Source organism: Pongo abelii, chromosome 12 (genome assembly GCF_028885655.2).
Source record: "Pongo abelii isolate AG06213 chromosome 12, NHGRI_mPonAbe1-v2.0_pri, whole genome shotgun sequence".
NCBI classification, from domain to species: Eukaryota; Metazoa; Chordata; class Mammalia; order Primates; family Hominidae; genus Pongo; species Pongo abelii.
Window position 1 is genome coordinate 103733131 of NC_071997.2, and position 19149 is coordinate 103752279.

At 47.8% G+C, this 19149-nt stretch overlaps 1 protein-coding gene across 1 annotated transcript in view; it reads right to left on the minus strand.

Moving 5' to 3' along the window:
• Positions 1-6374: 6374 nt before the first annotated feature.
• The window catches only part of TOGARAM2 (TOG array regulator of axonemal microtubules 2), a 93357-nt gene continuing 80582 nt past the window's right edge, over positions 6375-19149 (minus strand). Inside the window, exons 19-20 of the mRNA XM_054547684.1 lie at positions 13211-13297; positions 6375-6849 (exon numbers count right to left, since the gene is read on the minus strand). Coding sequence (XP_054403659.1) covers positions 6512-6849; positions 13211-13297 — 425 coding nt within the window. The 3' untranslated portion in view covers positions 6375-6511. The remainder of the gene's footprint in view (positions 6850-13210; positions 13298-19149) is intronic.

Genomic DNA, 19149 nt, shown 5'->3' on the forward strand with positions numbered 1-19149 from the left:
ACATTTTAAAGTGATTATTTAGTTAACGGCTTCTGACATCAGCTGCAGAAGTGCCAGATCACTTTAAGGATGTAAAAATTCTCAAGGAGAACCCAAGGTGATGCTAATAACAGCTGTCAACCCACAGAGAGGTAATTATAAAGATGTGATTAAAATAAAGCAAAGCCTTCAACTGTTACAGCCAGCTTCACTGAAACAACAGGAGACGGGATATGGCGAAACCAGCACACCCCCTGAATAAACCCCAGTAATGATAAGGACCAAACCTGAGCCCCCAAGAGGTCCCTGACTCAGAAACACCCACCAGGGAGCACCCGTGCACACAGTGATGCTGCCATGCTGTCTGAAACCCGGCTGGGAGCAGGCAGTTAGGATGCTGCTTCCCAGGCTGCCTGATCCTCAGAATCAGCTGCTTGATAATTTGCAGATTCCCAGGCCTTCCCCCCAGTAACAGATCTACAGCTGAGACTAAGAGTCTGAGTTTTTAAAAAGCACTTGTTCCTATCTCTCTCTCCTGGTTCTCCTCCCCCAAGCAATTCTTTTCATCAACCACATTTGGTAAAGACTGATTTAGGGATGCTGACTCCCAGGTGTGGGCTAGCCTGAGCACCTAATAACCACTGAAAGCTTTGAGATTGTGACAGAGGTTCTCAACCTTGAGAGTGAGTGATCAAGGCTCTGATTCAGTAGGTCTGGAGTACAACCCAGGGATCTGTACTTTAACAAGCACTGTGGGCGATACTGTAACAAGCAAGCCACAGTCCACACTTGGTGCCTACAGTGTCCCCAGGCCAACAGTTTCCAATCAGGGCATACCTGAAGTCTCCCCTTTTTCCACTATGAAGCTGCAGCATTACCTGTGCTTGCATATGAGTCTCTGCCAAAACTCAGGTCGTCATGGCAGACTCCCTTGCTATAGCAAGCTCTGAACAGGCTACACTTTTCTCACGTAGCCTTCATTTCTGTCCACAAATCCTATCCCCCACCAGAGGCCAAGTGTTCACAGCATCTCCTAATGATCAGAACTGACCAAGCAGACCCTCTCTGCCCTGAAGCTTTTGGGAGCAAAACTCTGGGACCGGACTAACTCCAGAAATCCATAGGGTTTCAGTGGCTTATTTCAAAGGGCTCAAACTGACCCAAGGGGAGGTAAATGTCTTAGAGCCATAAAACATCCTGGAACAGAAAGTCAGGGGCTTTGGAGTCAAACAGGCCTGGACACATACCCAAGTTTCAGCCACTTTCTTGGTGTCTTAGGGCCTGATGCCGCAAAGTGTGGTCCCTGCCAGACTCACAGGATTGACATCACCTGGGAATTGAACAATACAGACTCTCAGGCCCCACCCAGACCTGCTGAAGCAGAATCCGAACTTTACCAAGATTCTCAGGTGATTCCTGTGCACTGGCTGAGGTTATTCATTAAGCATCGCTGAGGCCCAGTTTCCTCATCAGGAAATGGAAGAAATAATATCTTCCTTATAAGATGTCAAGAAGAATGGCAGACCTGGAACACTGCAGAATTTAATGAGGAGGTTGGCTCTTCCTCTTGGCTTCCCTTTCTGGGCCCCCATCTTCCTCCCTCCATCACAAGGAGAACAGAAGACTTATGGTCATTTCCCCCTTTCTTTTCCTAATGGCAGAACTAAGTTATAATAAAAGGAAAATGCTTTAAGCAAGAAAGTGCTCTGCTCCCCTGCAAATCATCCCCTCTCCAGTCTCAAGGGTCAGAAGAGTGGAGAAGAGGGAATAGCCACAAGGAGAGAAGAGCTTCTGGGTTTTCTTCTCTTGGGGGAAGGATGATTGTGAGGGCGTCTGGAGAAAGGGTAAGACAGCTGGAGAAATAGCAGGCCCCAAACGGAGAACAGCTTCCTGTTTTCGTGGCCTTATGCTAAGTACTTTATGAGAATGTTCTCAGTCATCTTCACCACAGCCAGGTGTAGGTGGGCATTGATGTCATCCACACATTAGATTGATATGGAAAGATCAGAGAGGTTGACAGATGGGTCCCAAGCCACACGCCAGCAGGCCACAGGCCTGACTCCAGGGCCTGGGCTCAGTTTCTACCGTCAACCCCTGAATACTCTAGGGCTGTGAGGTAATGGGAGCTGGCAGGCCAGGAGCCCACAGGGCCTAAGCCATGGCCAGTTTCCTTTTTTATCAGATTTTTTATTGTGGTTTTTGAATTCACCCAGCCATTAGAATCACCTGGAGTTAAAAGAAGAAAAAAATACAGCTGCCTAGGCTTCACCTCAGACCAAGTGAATCAAAATCCCTGTGGAACGGGGGTACACCTCAGTATTTTTTAAGTCTTGCCAGATGATTCTGAAGCACAGTGAGAGGGTACAAACATTTATTATCTCAGAAGGTAGGAGATAATCAAGGGAGGAGAAAACAAGATGAGAGATTTTGTTCCTGGACCAAACTGAGGGTTGGGCTGCTATTTCTCGTGGCCCAATAACAAGATGCAGATGAACTGGGGAGGAAGAGAGTTTTTTATTTCCATAACCAGTTACAGGGAGAAGGCCTGGAAAATATAGCCAGACCAACTCAAATTACAAAGTTTTCCAGAGCTTACATACCTTCTAAGCTACATGTCTATGTGTAAGTGTGCATTCATCTAAAGACATAGGTGATTAATTTCTTTTAATCTGTAGCTAACATCTAAGTCCTGAAGACCTTCCTCTGGAGCCTCAATAGATTTACTTAATCTAAATGGGTCCAGGTGCTGGGGTGATTACCCTTATCTTGTCTCCTGCTAAATCCTGAAGGTCTGGGGAGTTCCTTCAGACCCCCAATAAACTTGTTTGTGGAGGCCTGGGGAGTTTCTTCAGACACCCAGTAAAGCTTGTTTAATCCTAAACAGGTCCCACTAAGAATTCCTTCATTATCTCCTCATGCTTCAAGGCCCAGGAAAGGCCTAGGCAAACTCTTGGTGGGCTTTTGTTACATTCCAGCCTTTGTATAAGGCCACCAGCTCTCTCAGCTTTTAATGTTTAACTTAACCACTCAGTCAGTATTGAAACAGTTGTTACAGATGCCTGCATTAGTGATACCTGGCCTGCCACAATGGGACCTATAGGAAAAGTTTCCTAAAATCTCAAAAAATTCTCCTTGATGTAAAAGGGAGTCCTGGCAGTTACAGCTCTCAGACAAGTCTTCTGTCTATGAGTCTCACTCTGAACCGAGTACACCCATTTTTCTAAGAAAACGAGTTTTTAAAATTATTTCTCCATTTCCCCTTGTTCCCCACTTCCTACTTAGCTCTTTAGAAATGCAACTATACGGCACTACTCACAATAGCAAAGACTTGGAACCAACCCGAATGTCCAACAATGATAGACTGGATTAAGAAAATGTGGCACATATACACCATGGAATACTATGCAGCCATAAAAAATGATGAGTTCATGTCCTTTGTAGGGACATGGATGAAACTGGAAACCATCATTCTCAGCAAATTATTGCAAGGACAAAAAAACCAAACACCGCATGTTCTCACTCAGGTGGGAATTGAACAATGAGAACACATGGACACAGGAAGGGGAACATCACACACCGGGGCCTGTTATGGGGTGGGGGGAGGGGGGAGGGATAGCATTAGGAGATATACCTAATGTAAATGACGAGTTAATGGGTGAAGCACACCAACATGGCACATGTATACATATATAACAAACCCGCACGTTGTGCACATGTACTCTAGAACTTAAAGTATAATAAATATATATATATATATATATATATATAAAAGAAATGCAACTATAACCTTTTACCTCCCCTTCACCAGACACTCCCTACAGGGCAAGCTCATCTAACTGTGTGCTTAGAAGCTCCAGAGCAGAATTTGTACCCACCAGGAAACTGCCTGGAGACACAACAGTCGATTAATAACCCAAAATATGCCCACTATGAAACTCCCTCCCACCCAGAGAGCTTCAGCCACTTTACAACCTAGTTCTGCCCACAAAGATGCCAACTTGACCACCCATTACATAAGTCATCAAAGCAAGTATGTGGACTCCCCCAGCTGCCCACTCCTCTCCTGCATGCCATTCGTGCCAGCACCACCCCCCCGCCCCTTTAAAAGTGCCCGCTTTCTGCTCCAAAAACAATGCAGTACCCTTCAAGGCAGCTTCTTCCCCTAAACTAGCTTTGGAAAAAAAAGTCAATTTCTTTATACCAGGCGTCCCTTTTGTTCACTGGAGTCTGCAAGGAGTGAGTGACTGCACCTGCATTTTTGTTACATGGAGAGAGAGAGATTGAGAGAGAGAGAATCTTCCATCATTAGAGGCTATATTCCCACCCCCAAGAGCATCTCATGTAAGTGGAGTTCCTGGCCACACACAGAGAGCCAAGCAAAGGATGTGTGGGCTCAGCTGCAGCCCCAGCTCTTAGGACAATCTTCATTTCCCATGACAGGCCATCCCATTAGATTCCCACAGGTATTCCCAACAGGCCCAGGGCCAGGTTACCAACATGCTGTCCTCCCTTCATTTTAAAAGTAATGAGGTAAGGAAATCTTTGGAGACGGAAATTTCTCAAGGTACACCAGAGCCACCCAGTGCCTCCCAGCAGTGTCACGCCACAGGTGTGGTTAACAAAACCTGAAATAATGAGGGAAAAGAGAACAGTGCAAAGATGTATTCTGCACTTTTCCACTGTTTTCAGCTGTTTTCAACGCCTCCACCCCTGAGAGTGGGTGGAGGCCCATGGGATGGGAAGCTTCCTGTGTGAGAACACACATGGAAGGCAGGAAGACAGGACAGTGCTGCTGAGCTTCATTTCTGCCGTCAAAATCCTTGCCAGACTCTACATCCCTGGCCTCCTAAGGATCTAAAAAACCCTGAAATGTTCTGATACATTCTAGGATAAAAGCAGAAAATGCAAGTCTCCTCACCAAACCAAAAACATTTGCTCAGATGACAGGCAAATGCAATTCATTAAATTGTTCAACACTTAAAACATTTACTGTCAGCCTCTTGGGCATTTTTGGATGGCTGCCTGTCTAGCAGGCCTTTAACCTGGTTCAATCAGAATCAACCAAGAGCTAAATGGTCGCAGGGAAGCCCCTGCTGGGGTCACAATCAGGTGAGAAGCAGCTCACTGAGCTAGAATTACCCAAAGTCACTCTTAGGCCGCCTATGACAAGCCCAAGGCCCGGGATGACTTGCAGGCCCAACCTCACCCCAGGGCATAAGGAGGGGCCAGCCTAACTACACCTCCCACACAGGCAAGATGGGAAAGTGGCTTCCTCAGCCTGGCAGGGTCTGGAAATACATAAGTGAGTAGATTCAGGGCTTTCCAGAGCCAGACTCCCCAGGAGAGGCTCAGAACAGGGATGTGGAATGGATGTTAGGCCTGGGGGGCAGATGACAGTGGAAAGAGGTTCCACTGGGGAAGGGCAGGGGAGGGAGGTGTCTGCCAGAAAACTTGCTGGCATGAGGCTGGGCCCTCAGGGCCTCGGTGGTCTGGATCTGCCCCAGCACGTGGCTGCAGGCTGGGCTCCCCTGAGAGAGCTGGGATGCTGCCCCTTCAGCCTTTGCCTTACCAGGCCTGCCTTGCCTGTGCATTTGAGGTCATGGCCTTAGCTCTAACTCTTTCTGGTCACACAGTTGTTAACCTGCCACTGGCCCCAACCAAGGCAGAGCCACTCCTACCTAAAGTGTCCAGAGCCTGAGCCCCAGACTTCCCTCTCCACTGCCGGGACCTCATTTCACTGGCTGCTCCCCCAGGGGCCAACACCTTCCCTGCTTCCACAAGTCCTGGCCCGTGCTGTGCCCACACGCCCTTCCAGCCTTGTGATGTGGCCCACAATCGCAGCCTGTGCAGTTTTAGAGACTCGGCAGCATCTGCACACTGGTAGCACTTTACGCTCCGCATGCATCTCCATTTAGGGTGTTTCAATGGCAAAGCATTGTCTAGTCCTCTTCAGAACTAGCCAGAACTCCAACTTCTAGAGAAGGCTTTTAGTGATGCAAATCTCAAATTCCCCTCGTCTTTTGATAAGCTGGGCAGATCCCATCAGAAGGTTCCCACAGGACGAACAGACACGAGCTGCAGCTTTTGCAGGGCAGAAGCATGATGTCCCTGAACACGTTTGTTACACTCACCTCCAATCAGGCCCATAACAAATGGACTGGATTCGATGACCAACTCAGGCTGCGGGTTTCGGGAGAGCTTGCCCAGCAGCTCACAGATGGGCGACTATCGTCTCGAGCGGGCTGCAGCTTGCAGGGCTGTGCTACCCTTTTTCTTCCTCTTTGTCTCAACATTGTCTGCAACTGGTTTTGCTGCTGTCACATTTCATTTCGTTCATCACCAACCTAGTTACTGGAAAATTCTCTGTGATTAAAAAAGTACAAGATAATAAAACCTTAGAAAAATAAGTAATTCCTTTATTTCTACTTCAAAATATACCATGTACATCTGGAACTCTAAGGGGGAAAGTAACCAGGAGAATATTCCATCATAAAAATAAGATAAATAATAATTGCCCATTTCAGATCCATCTTTAATCCAGCTGAAAAGGGTATGAGCTGCCAGTTGTCTTTCTGTCAGGGGCCACCCCTGTGTCAGTGGCCTTGCGGCTGCCTCCCAAGGACTCTGAGTCTAAAAGTTCCTGGAGTGTCTTGAGGACGTGCTTTGGCTGGCTGGCGGCAAATTCCAGCAGGCGGGAGCCCATGTGCTCCTGGAGGCTCCTGGACAGCCGGCACACCACCCCGCGGATGTTCCCGCTGGGTCCAGGCAGCGTGCCATTCCTGGTGGTGGTGTTCAGGAAGTGCCAGAGGATGGGAAGGACATGCCGCTCTACAGCTTGAGGCTTCCGGGGGTAAACTGAGGCCACCAGCACTGTCAGGCAGAAAAGGAGAGTCACTTGAGCCAGGCACTCTCTCCCTCTTCCCAATTCCCTCTCTTGGGACACCAACTTTGTCCCCCAAAGGGCTGGCAGCCCAGCAGGTGCAGTACCTAAGGATCATGACACATTTAGGAGCCTACGAAAATGTGTTAGCTTCTTTTAACATTAGTAGAAAACATATGAATATATCCAACCTGGTTTATACCTGTGCTTATACCAACCAGTCAGAAACTATAATTTTTAAATTTTTTTTATGGAGAAAGGGGCACACAAAGGCAGAAATATGCAGAATCTCTGACAATCATAATGGTTCCTCCAGCCCAGGGAACAGGAAAGAGGCAGGCACACCTGGTTACAATCCTGCCCCCATCAACTGTGTCAGCCTGAGGAAGCCACCCGACCTTTCTGAGCCTTTTCCAAACCCATAAAGTAAGGATAAAAATGCTGAACCAACCTCTCCAGATTGTTAGAAATTCGATAATAAATATACATAAAGTGCCTACCTGTAGGCAGGCAGGTGACAAATAGTAACTATAGTAATACTGCATTTATCCACATCACCACCTATGGAAGTCCACACAAATACAGAGAAAAATTACTGGGGAGGGAAATCAAGACCCTCTCACATGAAGCATGCTGGCAGACAAGACAGCTGGCAGGGGAGAAGCCTAGCACAGCCTCCCCGGTGCCCGGATACCAAACCTCAGGACGAGACCAGCAGCAGAGACATGAACGTGCTTGTGAACCAGCAAGCTCTGCACAGACCATTCCAGTGATGAGCCCCCAAATCTGGTTTCCCAAGGCCCCCAACCCTCTCTAAACCCCGGAAAACCCAGAAGCCAGCTGAATCTGCCAAACAGCTCTTCATCACCTGAGTAAATGCCAGGGCTGTGGCCACATCAAAACCACATCAAGGGCTCTCCTGGGTCCCCAGAGGGGCTGCTCAGGCCTTCAGCTGTGGCCGCATTATCCTAAGCGCATTAGCACTAACGAAGCTGGCTTTGCGATTCACATGCTCTGCCTGTCATCCTGCCGAAGGATAAGTGCCGGGGCAGGCAAACAACACTAACAGCAGTGCTTTATTGATTCTGTGGGCGGGAATTCTGTGGAAAACAGTTTCCATATCCTGGAAACTGCTCAGAGCTTCACATCACAGCTCCATTTCATGCTCACAGCACCCCCGAGAGGCAGAATGCTTGTCCGTTTTCCAGAGGAGGAAAGCAAGACTCAAATCAAGGCAAAGGGCAAAGCAGAGGACAGAGGCCTAATCTGCCTGGACTCCAAAGTCCACACTCTTTCTACTGCATGCTGTCCCCAAATTTCTAGGGATTCCATATTTCAGAGGCTGATCTGGAGCTTTATTTTTTGTTTTATTTATTTATTGAGACAGTGTCTTGCTCTGTCACCCAGGCTGGAGTAGAGTGGCATGATCACGGTTCGCTGCAGCCTCAACCTCCTGGGCTCAAGTGATTCTCCTGCCTCAGCCTCCCCAGTAGCTGGGACCAGAGGCATGCACCTCCACGCTCAGTTATTTTTTAAAAAATTTTTTTTGTAGAGATGGGGTCTCATTATGTTACCCAGGCTGGTCTTGAACTCCTGGTCTCAAGCAGTCTGCCCATCTTGACCTCCCAAAGTGCTGGGATTATAGGTGAGCCACCATGTTTTATTTTTCATGAAACTGCAATTTGTCCTTCCCTCATCAGGACCACATCATCTAATCCCCTAGGATATCTTCCCCTTAGAGCCCCATGGGTCCCTCTGATTTCAAAGCCAGCCTGGAATAAGGAGGAACCAGGGAAGATGCCCTGGGCCACCCTCTGGTCAGCCTGACACTCTCTTGGTGACATTTCTCAAGGAATGTTGGCTTTGAGGCTGCACCCTCAGGGCTCTTGCAGGGAACCTCCGAGGGTCACAGGACCCTCAGAGGTGAAGGTGGTCCTGATAACTGGAAGGGCAGGACTGCACCCTTTGGGTCACCCCAGCATTCCCCAGGAAAGGATCCTGGAGGAAAGGGCTTGGAGGAGCTTTATAAAGTGGAGCAAAGAGGTACACTGGTTGGAAAGAGTTGAGAGTTCTATTCCCTGTGCTTGAAACAGGCTGAGTAGGAAGAGAACAGGTGACAGGAAAGCAGTCCCTGTCAGCCCCAGGGTGGGAGATGAGGGGAAACTAGAAGGGGGACAGTGAGAGGGAACCAAAAGAAAACGAATGACCCTGAGTAGCCACCTACACTGAATAACGATAACTCAAAAGTGTCCTGAATCCCTGTGGAATGCAAAAATAGGTGAGAACACAGAGATTTCTATGCCCGTGTTTATACCAACTTTTTTCACAATCGCCAAAAGGCAGAAGCAGCCCAGTGTCCATTGAGGAATGGATAAACAAAATGTGGTATGTACATTAAATGGAATGTTATTCAGCCTTCAAAAGGAAGGGAATTCTGGCCAGGTGCTGTGGCTCATGACTATAATCCCAGCACTTTGGGGGGCCTAGGTGGGTGGATCACTTGAGTTCAAGAGTTCAAGACCAGCCTGGCCAACATGGCAAAACCCTGTCTCTACTAAAAATATAAAAATTGGGCCAGGCGCAGTGGCTCACACCTGTAATCCCAGCACTTTGGGAGGCCAAGGCAGGTGGATCATGAGGTCAGGAGTTCAAGACCAGCCTGGCCAACATGGAGAAACCCCGTCTCTACTAAAAAAAAAAAATACAAAAATTAGCTGGGCATGGTGGTGCGTGCCTGTAATCCCAGCTACTTGGGAGGCTGAGGAAGGAGAATTGCTTGAACCGGGACCTGGGAGGCAGGGGTAGCAGTGAGCTGAGATCGTGCCACTGCACTCCAGCCTGGGCAACAAAGCAAGACTCTGTCTAAAAAAAAAAAAAAAAAAAAAAAAAAAATTAGCTGGGTGTTGTGGTGGGCGCCTGTAATCCCAGCTACTTGGGAGCCTGAAGCATGAGAATGGCTTCAACCTAGGAGACAGAGGTTGCAGTGAGCTGAGATCTTGTCACTGCACTCCAGCCTGGGTGACAGAACGAGAATCTCTCTAAAAAAAAAAAAAGAAAGAAAGAAAAGGAAGGAAATTCTGACACCCGCTACAACATGGATAAATCTTGAGGACATTCTGCTGTGTGAATTAAGCCAGACACAAAAAGACAAACTGTACAATTCCATTTATATGACATACCTAGAATAGCCAAAATCCTAGAGACAGAAAGTAGATAGTGGTTGCCAGGGACTGGGGAAGGGAGGAATGGGGAGCTAGTGCCTAATGGAGACATAGTTTCTGTTTTGCAAGGTGAGAGTTCTGAAGATGACTGCAAAAATCATGGACACTACCGCTGAACTGTACATCTAAAAATGGTTAAGGTGGTACATTTTATGTTGTGTATTTTAACACAATTCTTTTAATGGGGGGTGATGTAGTTTGGCTGTGTCCCCACCCAAATCTCATCTTGAATTGTAGCTCCCACAATTCCTACGTGTCATGGGAGGGAGCCGGTAGGAAGTAATTGAATCGTGGGGGCAGGTCTTTCCAGTGCAGTTCTCGTGATAGTAAGTCTCATGAGATCTGATGGTTTCATAAGGTTATAAGGGGGAATGTTCCTGCACAAATCCTGTCTTCCTTGCCACCGTGTAAGATGAGTGGCATGATTGTGAGGCCTCCCCAGCAACATGGAACTGTTCGTCCATTAAACCTCTTTTTCTTTATAAATTACCCAGTCTCGGGTATGTCTTTATCAACAGCATGAGAACAGGCTAATACAGCAGGGAAAAGTGAGAACTATCTCAAGAACCAAACCCAGGCACGCACCTTCCACCCCCACCCCCACCAAAGGCTGGGGGGTTCTACCTGCCCCCAACAGAGCCTCCTTCCCCATCCTGCTACATTTTATCCACTCTTGCTCCTTGAATTCTCTTCCACAGAGTGAAGCATGTTTACACTTCAGCCCCCAGGAAGCTCGCTCCACAGGAAGAGTAGCAGTCCCCACCCAAACTCAGTTCCACAGCCCACGCCACCCTCTCCGCTCACGTCTTGGCTAATAGAACTCAGGCTACTTCAGAGCCACATTCCCCAGGTGCAAGGATGTGGCAGTCACCTGGCTGGCAGGTGTTGACTCTTAAGCTGGCAAAGATGGTGAGGCCCTTCTGGGGGCCAGCATGCGGGAGCAAACCCCATTAAACTCAAGCTTAGAAGCAGCTGAAGTAATTAGCAGATTTACTCCTATTAAGCTGTGCTATTATTAGTCCTCGTCTGTGTCAATAAAAATTTTCTTCTCTGTTCCTGGTGGACACAGAGTTAACAGAAGACCTACGGAGAAGCTCTTGCTTTTGAGGTCTCTTGGAAACAGACAAAAAAAATTACAGTAAGTGGATAAGGTGAAGATACTTGCCCACCTCTGGGCCCCATAAATTACCCAGACAAGGACAGGTAAACCTTTCATGCAGAAAATGCTGATTTTGAGCAATGACAAACGGTTCCTTGTCTGGTGTCTAGGACCATCTTACTTACATACCCTGTTCTCCCCTAGCTCACCTGCAGCCAGCCCTGCCCCACTCGCACCTGCCTTCCCGTAAGGTTAGAGGCCACTCCAGGCATGCTGGAAGGACAGAACCTGTACAGAAGCAAGGCCGGGAGCAAGAGATGGGGCAGGGGGGAAGCTGAAAGGGCAGCTGGTGTCGAGGTCCTCAGCCATGCAGCATGTGCCCGCCCCCCTCTCTGAATGCTCACAGCTGGGCTAGGAGGGGAGGGCAGTAGACAGACCAGTGATACTATGTGGGATGCAGTCTTGAGAAGTACACAGGAAGAAGGTAATGCCAGAGCCAAGCAGGCATCCCCCAGGTAGAGGAAGAAGAATGGAGAAGGCTTTCCGGGCAGGGCAGCCACAAGTGGGCAGAGCAAGAGGTTGAGAGACCAGCCACTGCGTGGAGGGTGCATGCAGGCACCCAGGAGGCAGAGTGCCAGGGGGAAGCAGCACAGCATAGGGTTGGGGGCTTGGCTCTTCAGCCAGGCTCCCAGGACACATCCTGGGTTCCTCACCAAGGGACCTTGTGCATTTCACTTTTCTGAGCTCCATTCTCCTTTTCTCCACCAAGTGGAATCTACATCCTCCTGTGGGGTGGTCATGAGGATTTGATGAGCATAGAGCCGGAGTGCGAGGAAGGGGGCACATCCTAGAGCAGCAGTGACAGCTGTGGGCCACTCCAGGGGGCCTGGACACTATCCCGAAGACAGCTCAGGAGTCTCACAAAGATTAAAGCAGGGCTGGTGCATGATCTGTCTGCATTTCAGGGGGACCATCGGGAGTCTAGGGAAGAGTCCCTCTGCCCCCCTCCCTAGATGAGACCTTCCCAAGGCAAGGGAGGAGGCTTTGTGCAAGGAAAAACGATCATGAAACCAAGATAAGTAACCTGCCCAAGGTCAGGGCTGGTGGTGGCAGATGGGTGTGTGGACACCAAAGCCTGTGTCCTTTCTGTGTTGCCACCTCAAGGACCACAAGAACAGATTTCAGCCCTGGAATGAAGTCACTTGGACTTCTCCTGCAGACTCAAAGCAGAAACAGGATTGGAGCAACCCTTCGCCAGCTGAAGCTTGAGCAAGGCTGAGTAGATTCAGGCCAAGGCCCTGTCTCCACATAATACAGTCCCAGCACCGGCCAAGGAGTCCTGAGGGGTTGAAACACAGCCGGTGCCTGCTTGCCAGGCTGCACATGCTGAAGTTGTACATGGCAACTTTTTCTAATTCTTTTGATGGTGCTGTCAACTGACCAAGCCATCTGCACCCACTAGGCAGTGTCTGTCTGAAAAGGGAGGCTTTTTCTGACTCACACAAAGGTACTCTATAGGCTAGAAGCAGCCTTGTTTGCAAGGAGGAAGAAACACACACAGGTTGAGTGGAGTGGCCCTTATCTAAAATGTTTGGTACCAGAAGTATTTCAGCTTTTTTTCTGATTTTGGAATATTTTTGTGATACTTACCGGTTCTGCATCCCTAATCCAAAAATCTGAAATCGGAAATGCCCCAATGTACATTTTCTTTTAATGTCATGTCAGCGCTCAAAAAATTTCAGATTTTCGAGCATTTCTAATTTTCTGATTAGGGAGATTCAACCTGTAACAGTTTTTTAAAAAACACTTTTGCTTTTGTACAAACCTACTTCATTTTGATCAAAAACAAAGATTGTCTTCTGGCAATATGGAGATTGTCACACACAAAAAAAGCAGATTATCAAAATTTTAAATGATGGGGGGGGATTATTTCAGGTCTAAGATAACTGGGTGAATGGTTCAACCACAGGCCAGGAGAGAACAGAAATCTACCAGGAGGAGGCGGGGTGGGGTGGGGCTGGGGGTCCTCACCTGCCAGGCGATCCGTGACATCCAGCACCGCACGGCCACTCAGGAAACGCACTCGCCCAGCAAACGCTGGTAGAAGGCAAAGGTTGTCTGAAAGACAAGGGGGATATCAGTGGCCACACTCCTGGGGGCTGAGTGACAGCACTGAGTGACAGCACAGTGCCTGCATGGGGATGAGGCCTTTGGGGGAGCTGAATTAATTTTTCCAGGTCACAAAGGGGCCACTTAAAGTGAACATATGTAGCATGTTTGGGAAAGAATCAGTGGCCTGAAATAGTTAAACTGGCTCCCAAACAGGCCTCATTTATTCCCACAGATCTGGTTCATATTGCCTGTGCGTTTCAAAATTGCCATGAGTTTTGGGGCAAAACAAAGTAGATAGATAGGTAGGTAGGCAGGTAGATAGATGATAGAAGATGAATGGATGGACGGATGGATGATGGAGAGAAGATGTTGGAGGATGGATAGATAGAAGACAGATAATAGAGATGGATGGACGGATATACAGATATTGTTTTAGGGGCAACGAAATCTCTGAGCCATGATTACACAAAGGTCAGTAAAGGCTTAGGATTAGAATTCAGAAAGCATAGCTCTTCTCAAAGCCTGAATTTGTACTCTAACCACCAAGATGTACCCACAGCCAGTGGTGGTTTATTTCTACACTGAACACATACTGATATCATCTATGTAATAGGCATGGAGCTAGGAGCCAAGTAAAACCCAGTACTCCCATCCCCCTCAAGAGGATCCTCTTGACCAGCAGACAGACACTTAGACATGAACCCTGACATCAGGTGAGAAGCACTGTGCTCTTGTAACCAAGAGCCTGTGGGTCTGAAGCCAGGATGACTGACTGGTTCTGGTGGGCCCGGGCTCTCCCCATTTCAGCACTGTCAGTCCCAAGTCCCAGGAACCCAGGATGCTTGGAATCCTATCCAGAGCAGAAGCACCCGGCTGGCTCTGGCAGGATCAGAAGAGGGAGTTTGTGGGTTGAGGAGCACGTATTATAATCAATGGTTTATATATGACCTCACTGCCCGGGCCTGATTTTCTCCTTACTTGTAAACTCCAGGTGGTCTGAGTCCTAGACCCAGCATGAATGTACTTGCAAAGATGGCTAAGTTTATCATCTATATGTCTTTCAGAAGGTTTGGGAAAAGAGGTATTTTAAACCTTTTTTAAAAAATTGTCCCAGTGCCCCTGTCCCCAATCCCAGCTCCACCAACCATCCAGCCACACCCAGCTGCGAGGCGCAGCTCCCTGGCTGCCCAGCCATGCCCATGGGTAAAGTTCTGGGGACTGAGCACCACCACATTTGTATCCTGAAAGAACTGAAATAGTATGAGTGTTTATTACAGAGGTGAGCCACTAATGGCGAAAACACAAGCAAATGGGGTGGGGACATTTCCAGAATAAAGAGGCTCTCTGGCGCCTTCATATTCCTGAAGTCGACTGCAGCAGGACTCCGTATCTACCGAATTTAGAAGCTGCTTGTTCCTCTCCATTCTAGCTGACACCTCCTGGTTTCTCAAACTATTAAACTTGAAGAGCCGCATTTCTCACAAAGACACACAACGTGAGAAAAATGGGCCTGTCCTAGAAAGGTGTGCTAAGCTGAGAAATACACACCATCATCAAAACCTTCTCCTTGTGGACTGCAGAGAAACCAGCATGCCAAGCTCCCAGCATTTTGCAACCACACTAGTCACAGCTTAATTCAGTAGGAGGTGGAGCAAGTAACAAAATGCACTTTTCAGAGATGTGGCTTTGTGGCTTGCCTGCACCTGTCAGGCAGGTGAGGGCAGGTGACCTATGTGGTGTTACCACAGCAGCCCCAGCACATGTATCCTGGGACCCAGGAGCTGACCATCTCCAGGCCAGACTTCTCTTTACAGGGGACTGAGTTTTTAGAGTTCTGCACGAGGAAGTCTTTCCAGTCTCACCTTTTCCAAGTTCCTTCAATACCTCAGCACAGAGCCCCTGCATTCCTGGAGAGGGGCACTCAATGCTTTGTTTTTCTCATCAGGCACAAGTTTATCTAAGAGCTCATCCCTGCTTCCCTTGCTGTCCTCCTGAGGAATACAGAGGAGAAAAGCTACCCAGGTACATCTCTGCTGTTTGCAAAAGCTCCATCCACAAATCAAGAGGTTTTAAAATAATTTGTTCTGGGAGATAAATTAGATGCCAGCTTCTAGAATATTGTAATTAGCAAGATAAGGTCTCGGGGTGCATTGGTAAAGCTGTAAACTGTGTAAGAATAGGTTTTCATATGAATGGCACCTGTTTGTTTCCAGGTGTTTCTATTTGTCCCACCCTGTCATTTACCTGGGCTCAGATTTGAAGACAAGGACTTCTTCCTCTGTGGTCACCTCCCACAATGCTCAGCCTAGAACATTCTCTAATGTAAGGAACATGGCTGTGCTTTGGTCAAGGATAGGCCAAGGTAAACATCCAGAGTGACTCAGCAAGTTTAGAGCACAGACGTATAACTCCGCTTGTTATCACAGTCGTAACATGGGAAGGCCATGCCTTGGCCCTGTGCCACTGTGGTCTCTAAAAGGCATAATTGCCCTGCTGACACTGTGCAGGCTTGTGTGTGCCCAGAGAGAGAGTGAAGCTACTGCCCCCTGTAAGAGAGAATGCCCGTCTGGCAGACGGACATGGAGCCAGGAAACGGCTTGTGCCCAGAGGGAAAGAGTTAAGCTGCTGACCCTGAAGGCAAGGGAGAGCCGGGGCAGCTGTGTGTGGGAGCCAACAGACTAAGCAGCTGAGACAGAGCAGATGGTGTGAGAGTAAGCTGCTGCTGAGAGCTGCTGCTGAATAAAATCATCTTTCACCTGCCTGTAGCCCCGAGTGTTCTTTCTGCTCATCCACCCACTCCCTTCAGACCTCAGCATGAGCTGGAACCTGACCCTAGACACATCTAGACCTGACATCTAGACACAGCAGGGGCTCCCGCTTCTGGCCCCAAACATCCCCTCTCCCCAGAGCCAGAAAGAAGTGAACTTGGGGAACACTTAAAAATGCATATCCAGCAGAGACCTGTGCCAGACTATGCTCCCACAGAGCCCGGCACACTGCAGGTGCTGAATAAATGTTTGCAGCATGCAGGGCAATGTCAAAACAGGACACAGTGTGCCTGGGCTGGTTTATGAACCCCAGAGCACTATGCCCAGGCAATTGGCCTGTCTTTCCACTGGCCACTTTTAGAGTGAAGGCTCACCTTTCAGGTTACCTCCAGGTTCAATAAGACACACTAAAGCATAGCAGTTATAAGAGCTCTGAATACAGATTGCCTGGGTTTGAATCCTGGTTCTTCCATATTTTACTGTGGAGCATTGGACAAGCCACTTATCTGCTCTATGACTTAGTTTACCCACCTATAAAATGGGGATGATACTAATAGCTTTCTCATAAAGTTGCTGTAAGGGTTCAATGAACAAACAGTACTTAGGATAGTGCCTAGAGCATATAATTACTATGCAAGTATCAGCTATTATTGTTACTATTATTACTTTAAAACTCTGAGAGCCCAGCAACCATCATGGTAGAGAGACCAGTGAAGAGGCTAGAATCTAATTTTTAAAAGCTGAAAATCTACACTCCATTAGCCTAGCCTGGGGCTTTCCTAGGCTCCTTTTCTGCATCACAAGGAAGCAAAGACTGGCCTTGCAATGGAGAGAAAACAGCCACTAACCGCAGCCCAGAGATTGTCCTTCCTAGGCTCAGACCCCCCTTTCTACAATGGGGTGGAGGTCTAAGGGGCCTTACACCTGTCCCATTCAGCCAAGCCCTGAGGCTACCAGGCCACATTATCCTCCAGCTACTGGGAAGCCAGATAAGAGCTTTTAAGAAAGTGTAGAAAACATGGTAGCAAGGAAACTGGAGTCAGACTGGAGTCCCCTAAATAAGCACAAGACTTGGTAAGTTACGACGTGCTGGTTTTACCAAATTCACCATGGCTGCCAACACTAGGGATGTTCATCTAAAGAAAAAACCGGGACTGATTCACTTGCACAGAAACATGCAAGTTATAGTGCAGCCACGTGATGGAGCTGTTAAAAGTGACTCAAGGCCGGGCGCAATGGCTCACGCCTGTAATCCCAGCACTTTGGGAGGCCGAGGTGGGCAGATCACCTGAGGTCAGGAGTTCGAGACTAGCCTGGCCAACATGGTGAAACCCCATCTCTACTAAAAGAAAAATTAGCCGGGCGTGATGACGTGCATCTGTAATCCCAGCTACTCAGGAGGCTGAGGCAGAAGCATCGCTTGAGCCCAGGAGGCGGAAGTTGCAGTGTGCCCAGATTGCGCCACTGCACTGCAGCCTAGGTGACAGAGCCAGACTCCATCTCAAAAAAAAAAAAAAAAAAAAAAAAAAGGGACTCGAGAGTATAATCATCTGCAAATGCTTATGCTCTGATTTTTTTAAAAGCAGGATGCAAATCCAAATGTATAACACCACAACTGCTGTGCTGAACCCCTATTAACCCCTATTAATAGGAAGGGCACCCAGTTCAAGAGGCCAAAGAAGAGACCCAGAGCCAACAAACAAGACATGGGGTTTTATTAGGGGCTTACATACAGGGGAGAGAGTCTAGTGGCGGCAGGCTGAATGGGAGAGCCTCATGGCCCAGTGGCTGGGCAGGAAAATCGCAACCGCTTGCAAACAGCATGCAATTTACATAGCACTTTCACTTAACACCCTCCACCTGGCAACCTTCATTTACCCCCAGAACTCAGGCCCTCAATCCCCTGTATGGCTCATGTTCCAAGGGACAGGTCGAGGGCTCAGATGTGCCTCATAAATAAGGAACGAATCTCCGAGTTGGCCACTCCCAGATTCCCTAGCTCAGAATACACACTCATTGTGTCTGCCATTCAGGGTCATTCTAAGGGGATGCTTAAGTTATTGCTATCAGGTGCATTTACCCTACAACAATCATGTACACAAATGTGCATAGGAAAAAACTCAAAAAAATGCCAAATGTTAATAATGGTTTCTCTTAAGAGTTGGGACTATGAGTGAGGGATTTTTTTCCACTTTCAAATGCTTTGTATTTTCATTTTCTCAAAATAAGTATGACTTCTTTACAGTGGTAGAAGTGAACTTTCGGTTTTTTAATTAACTAGAAAGTGCCTAGTAGCATGGGAAACTGGGTAGTGTTGAATGAAAGAAGCAAAATCAAAACTATATTTACATTATGATTTTTAACAAGGGAAATTTGTATATAGACAGACAAAAATGGAAGAGATATTTTTAAGCAGTTGGTATATTGGAGGAGCATCATGGATGCATTTTTAAATTCCATTAACATTATAATGTTCATATGATTTATATAAGGTAATAAATTTAAAGTCAGAGAGCAAAATAGCAAAAGTAAACCTGAAGCCACCCACATTCCAAGCTTATCTGCTCTCTCCAGTACTGACCAGGGGCTGGAGTAAATTAAGAAAGTTCCTTTTGGCACAGAGAAGCTTGAATGCTGAGGTCTGATGGGGAGAGGATGAGCTGTCAGCAGCCTGATGTTTTCATTAGCGAAGTTTCTTCTGTAACTAACCCAGTAAGAGCCCAAAGACAGAGCCAACCAGTTCTCCTCAGGAAATTCCTTGATCCCAGAATAATTCCCCTGAAATCAGAAGGTCTTTGTGCTGAGTAGGAAGAATGCCACTTGAGCCCCGAACCCAGAGAGGCCTCAAGGCTGGCAGTGAAAGATGGCAGAGGTCAGGGAGCAAGCTGCCAACATGTCTCACTCCTTACTACCTCCTATGAAAAGGACGTGGGCAGAAATCCCCACCTGCTCTGCCAACCAATACTCCATTCAACCCCAGCCAGCCTGAGAAACCAAGGGATTAGAAGAGATGATGTTGGCTTCTTTATCACTGAATTCTAGAATTAGTGAGTTCTAGAAGATCCCCATACTCCATTCAACCCCACCCAG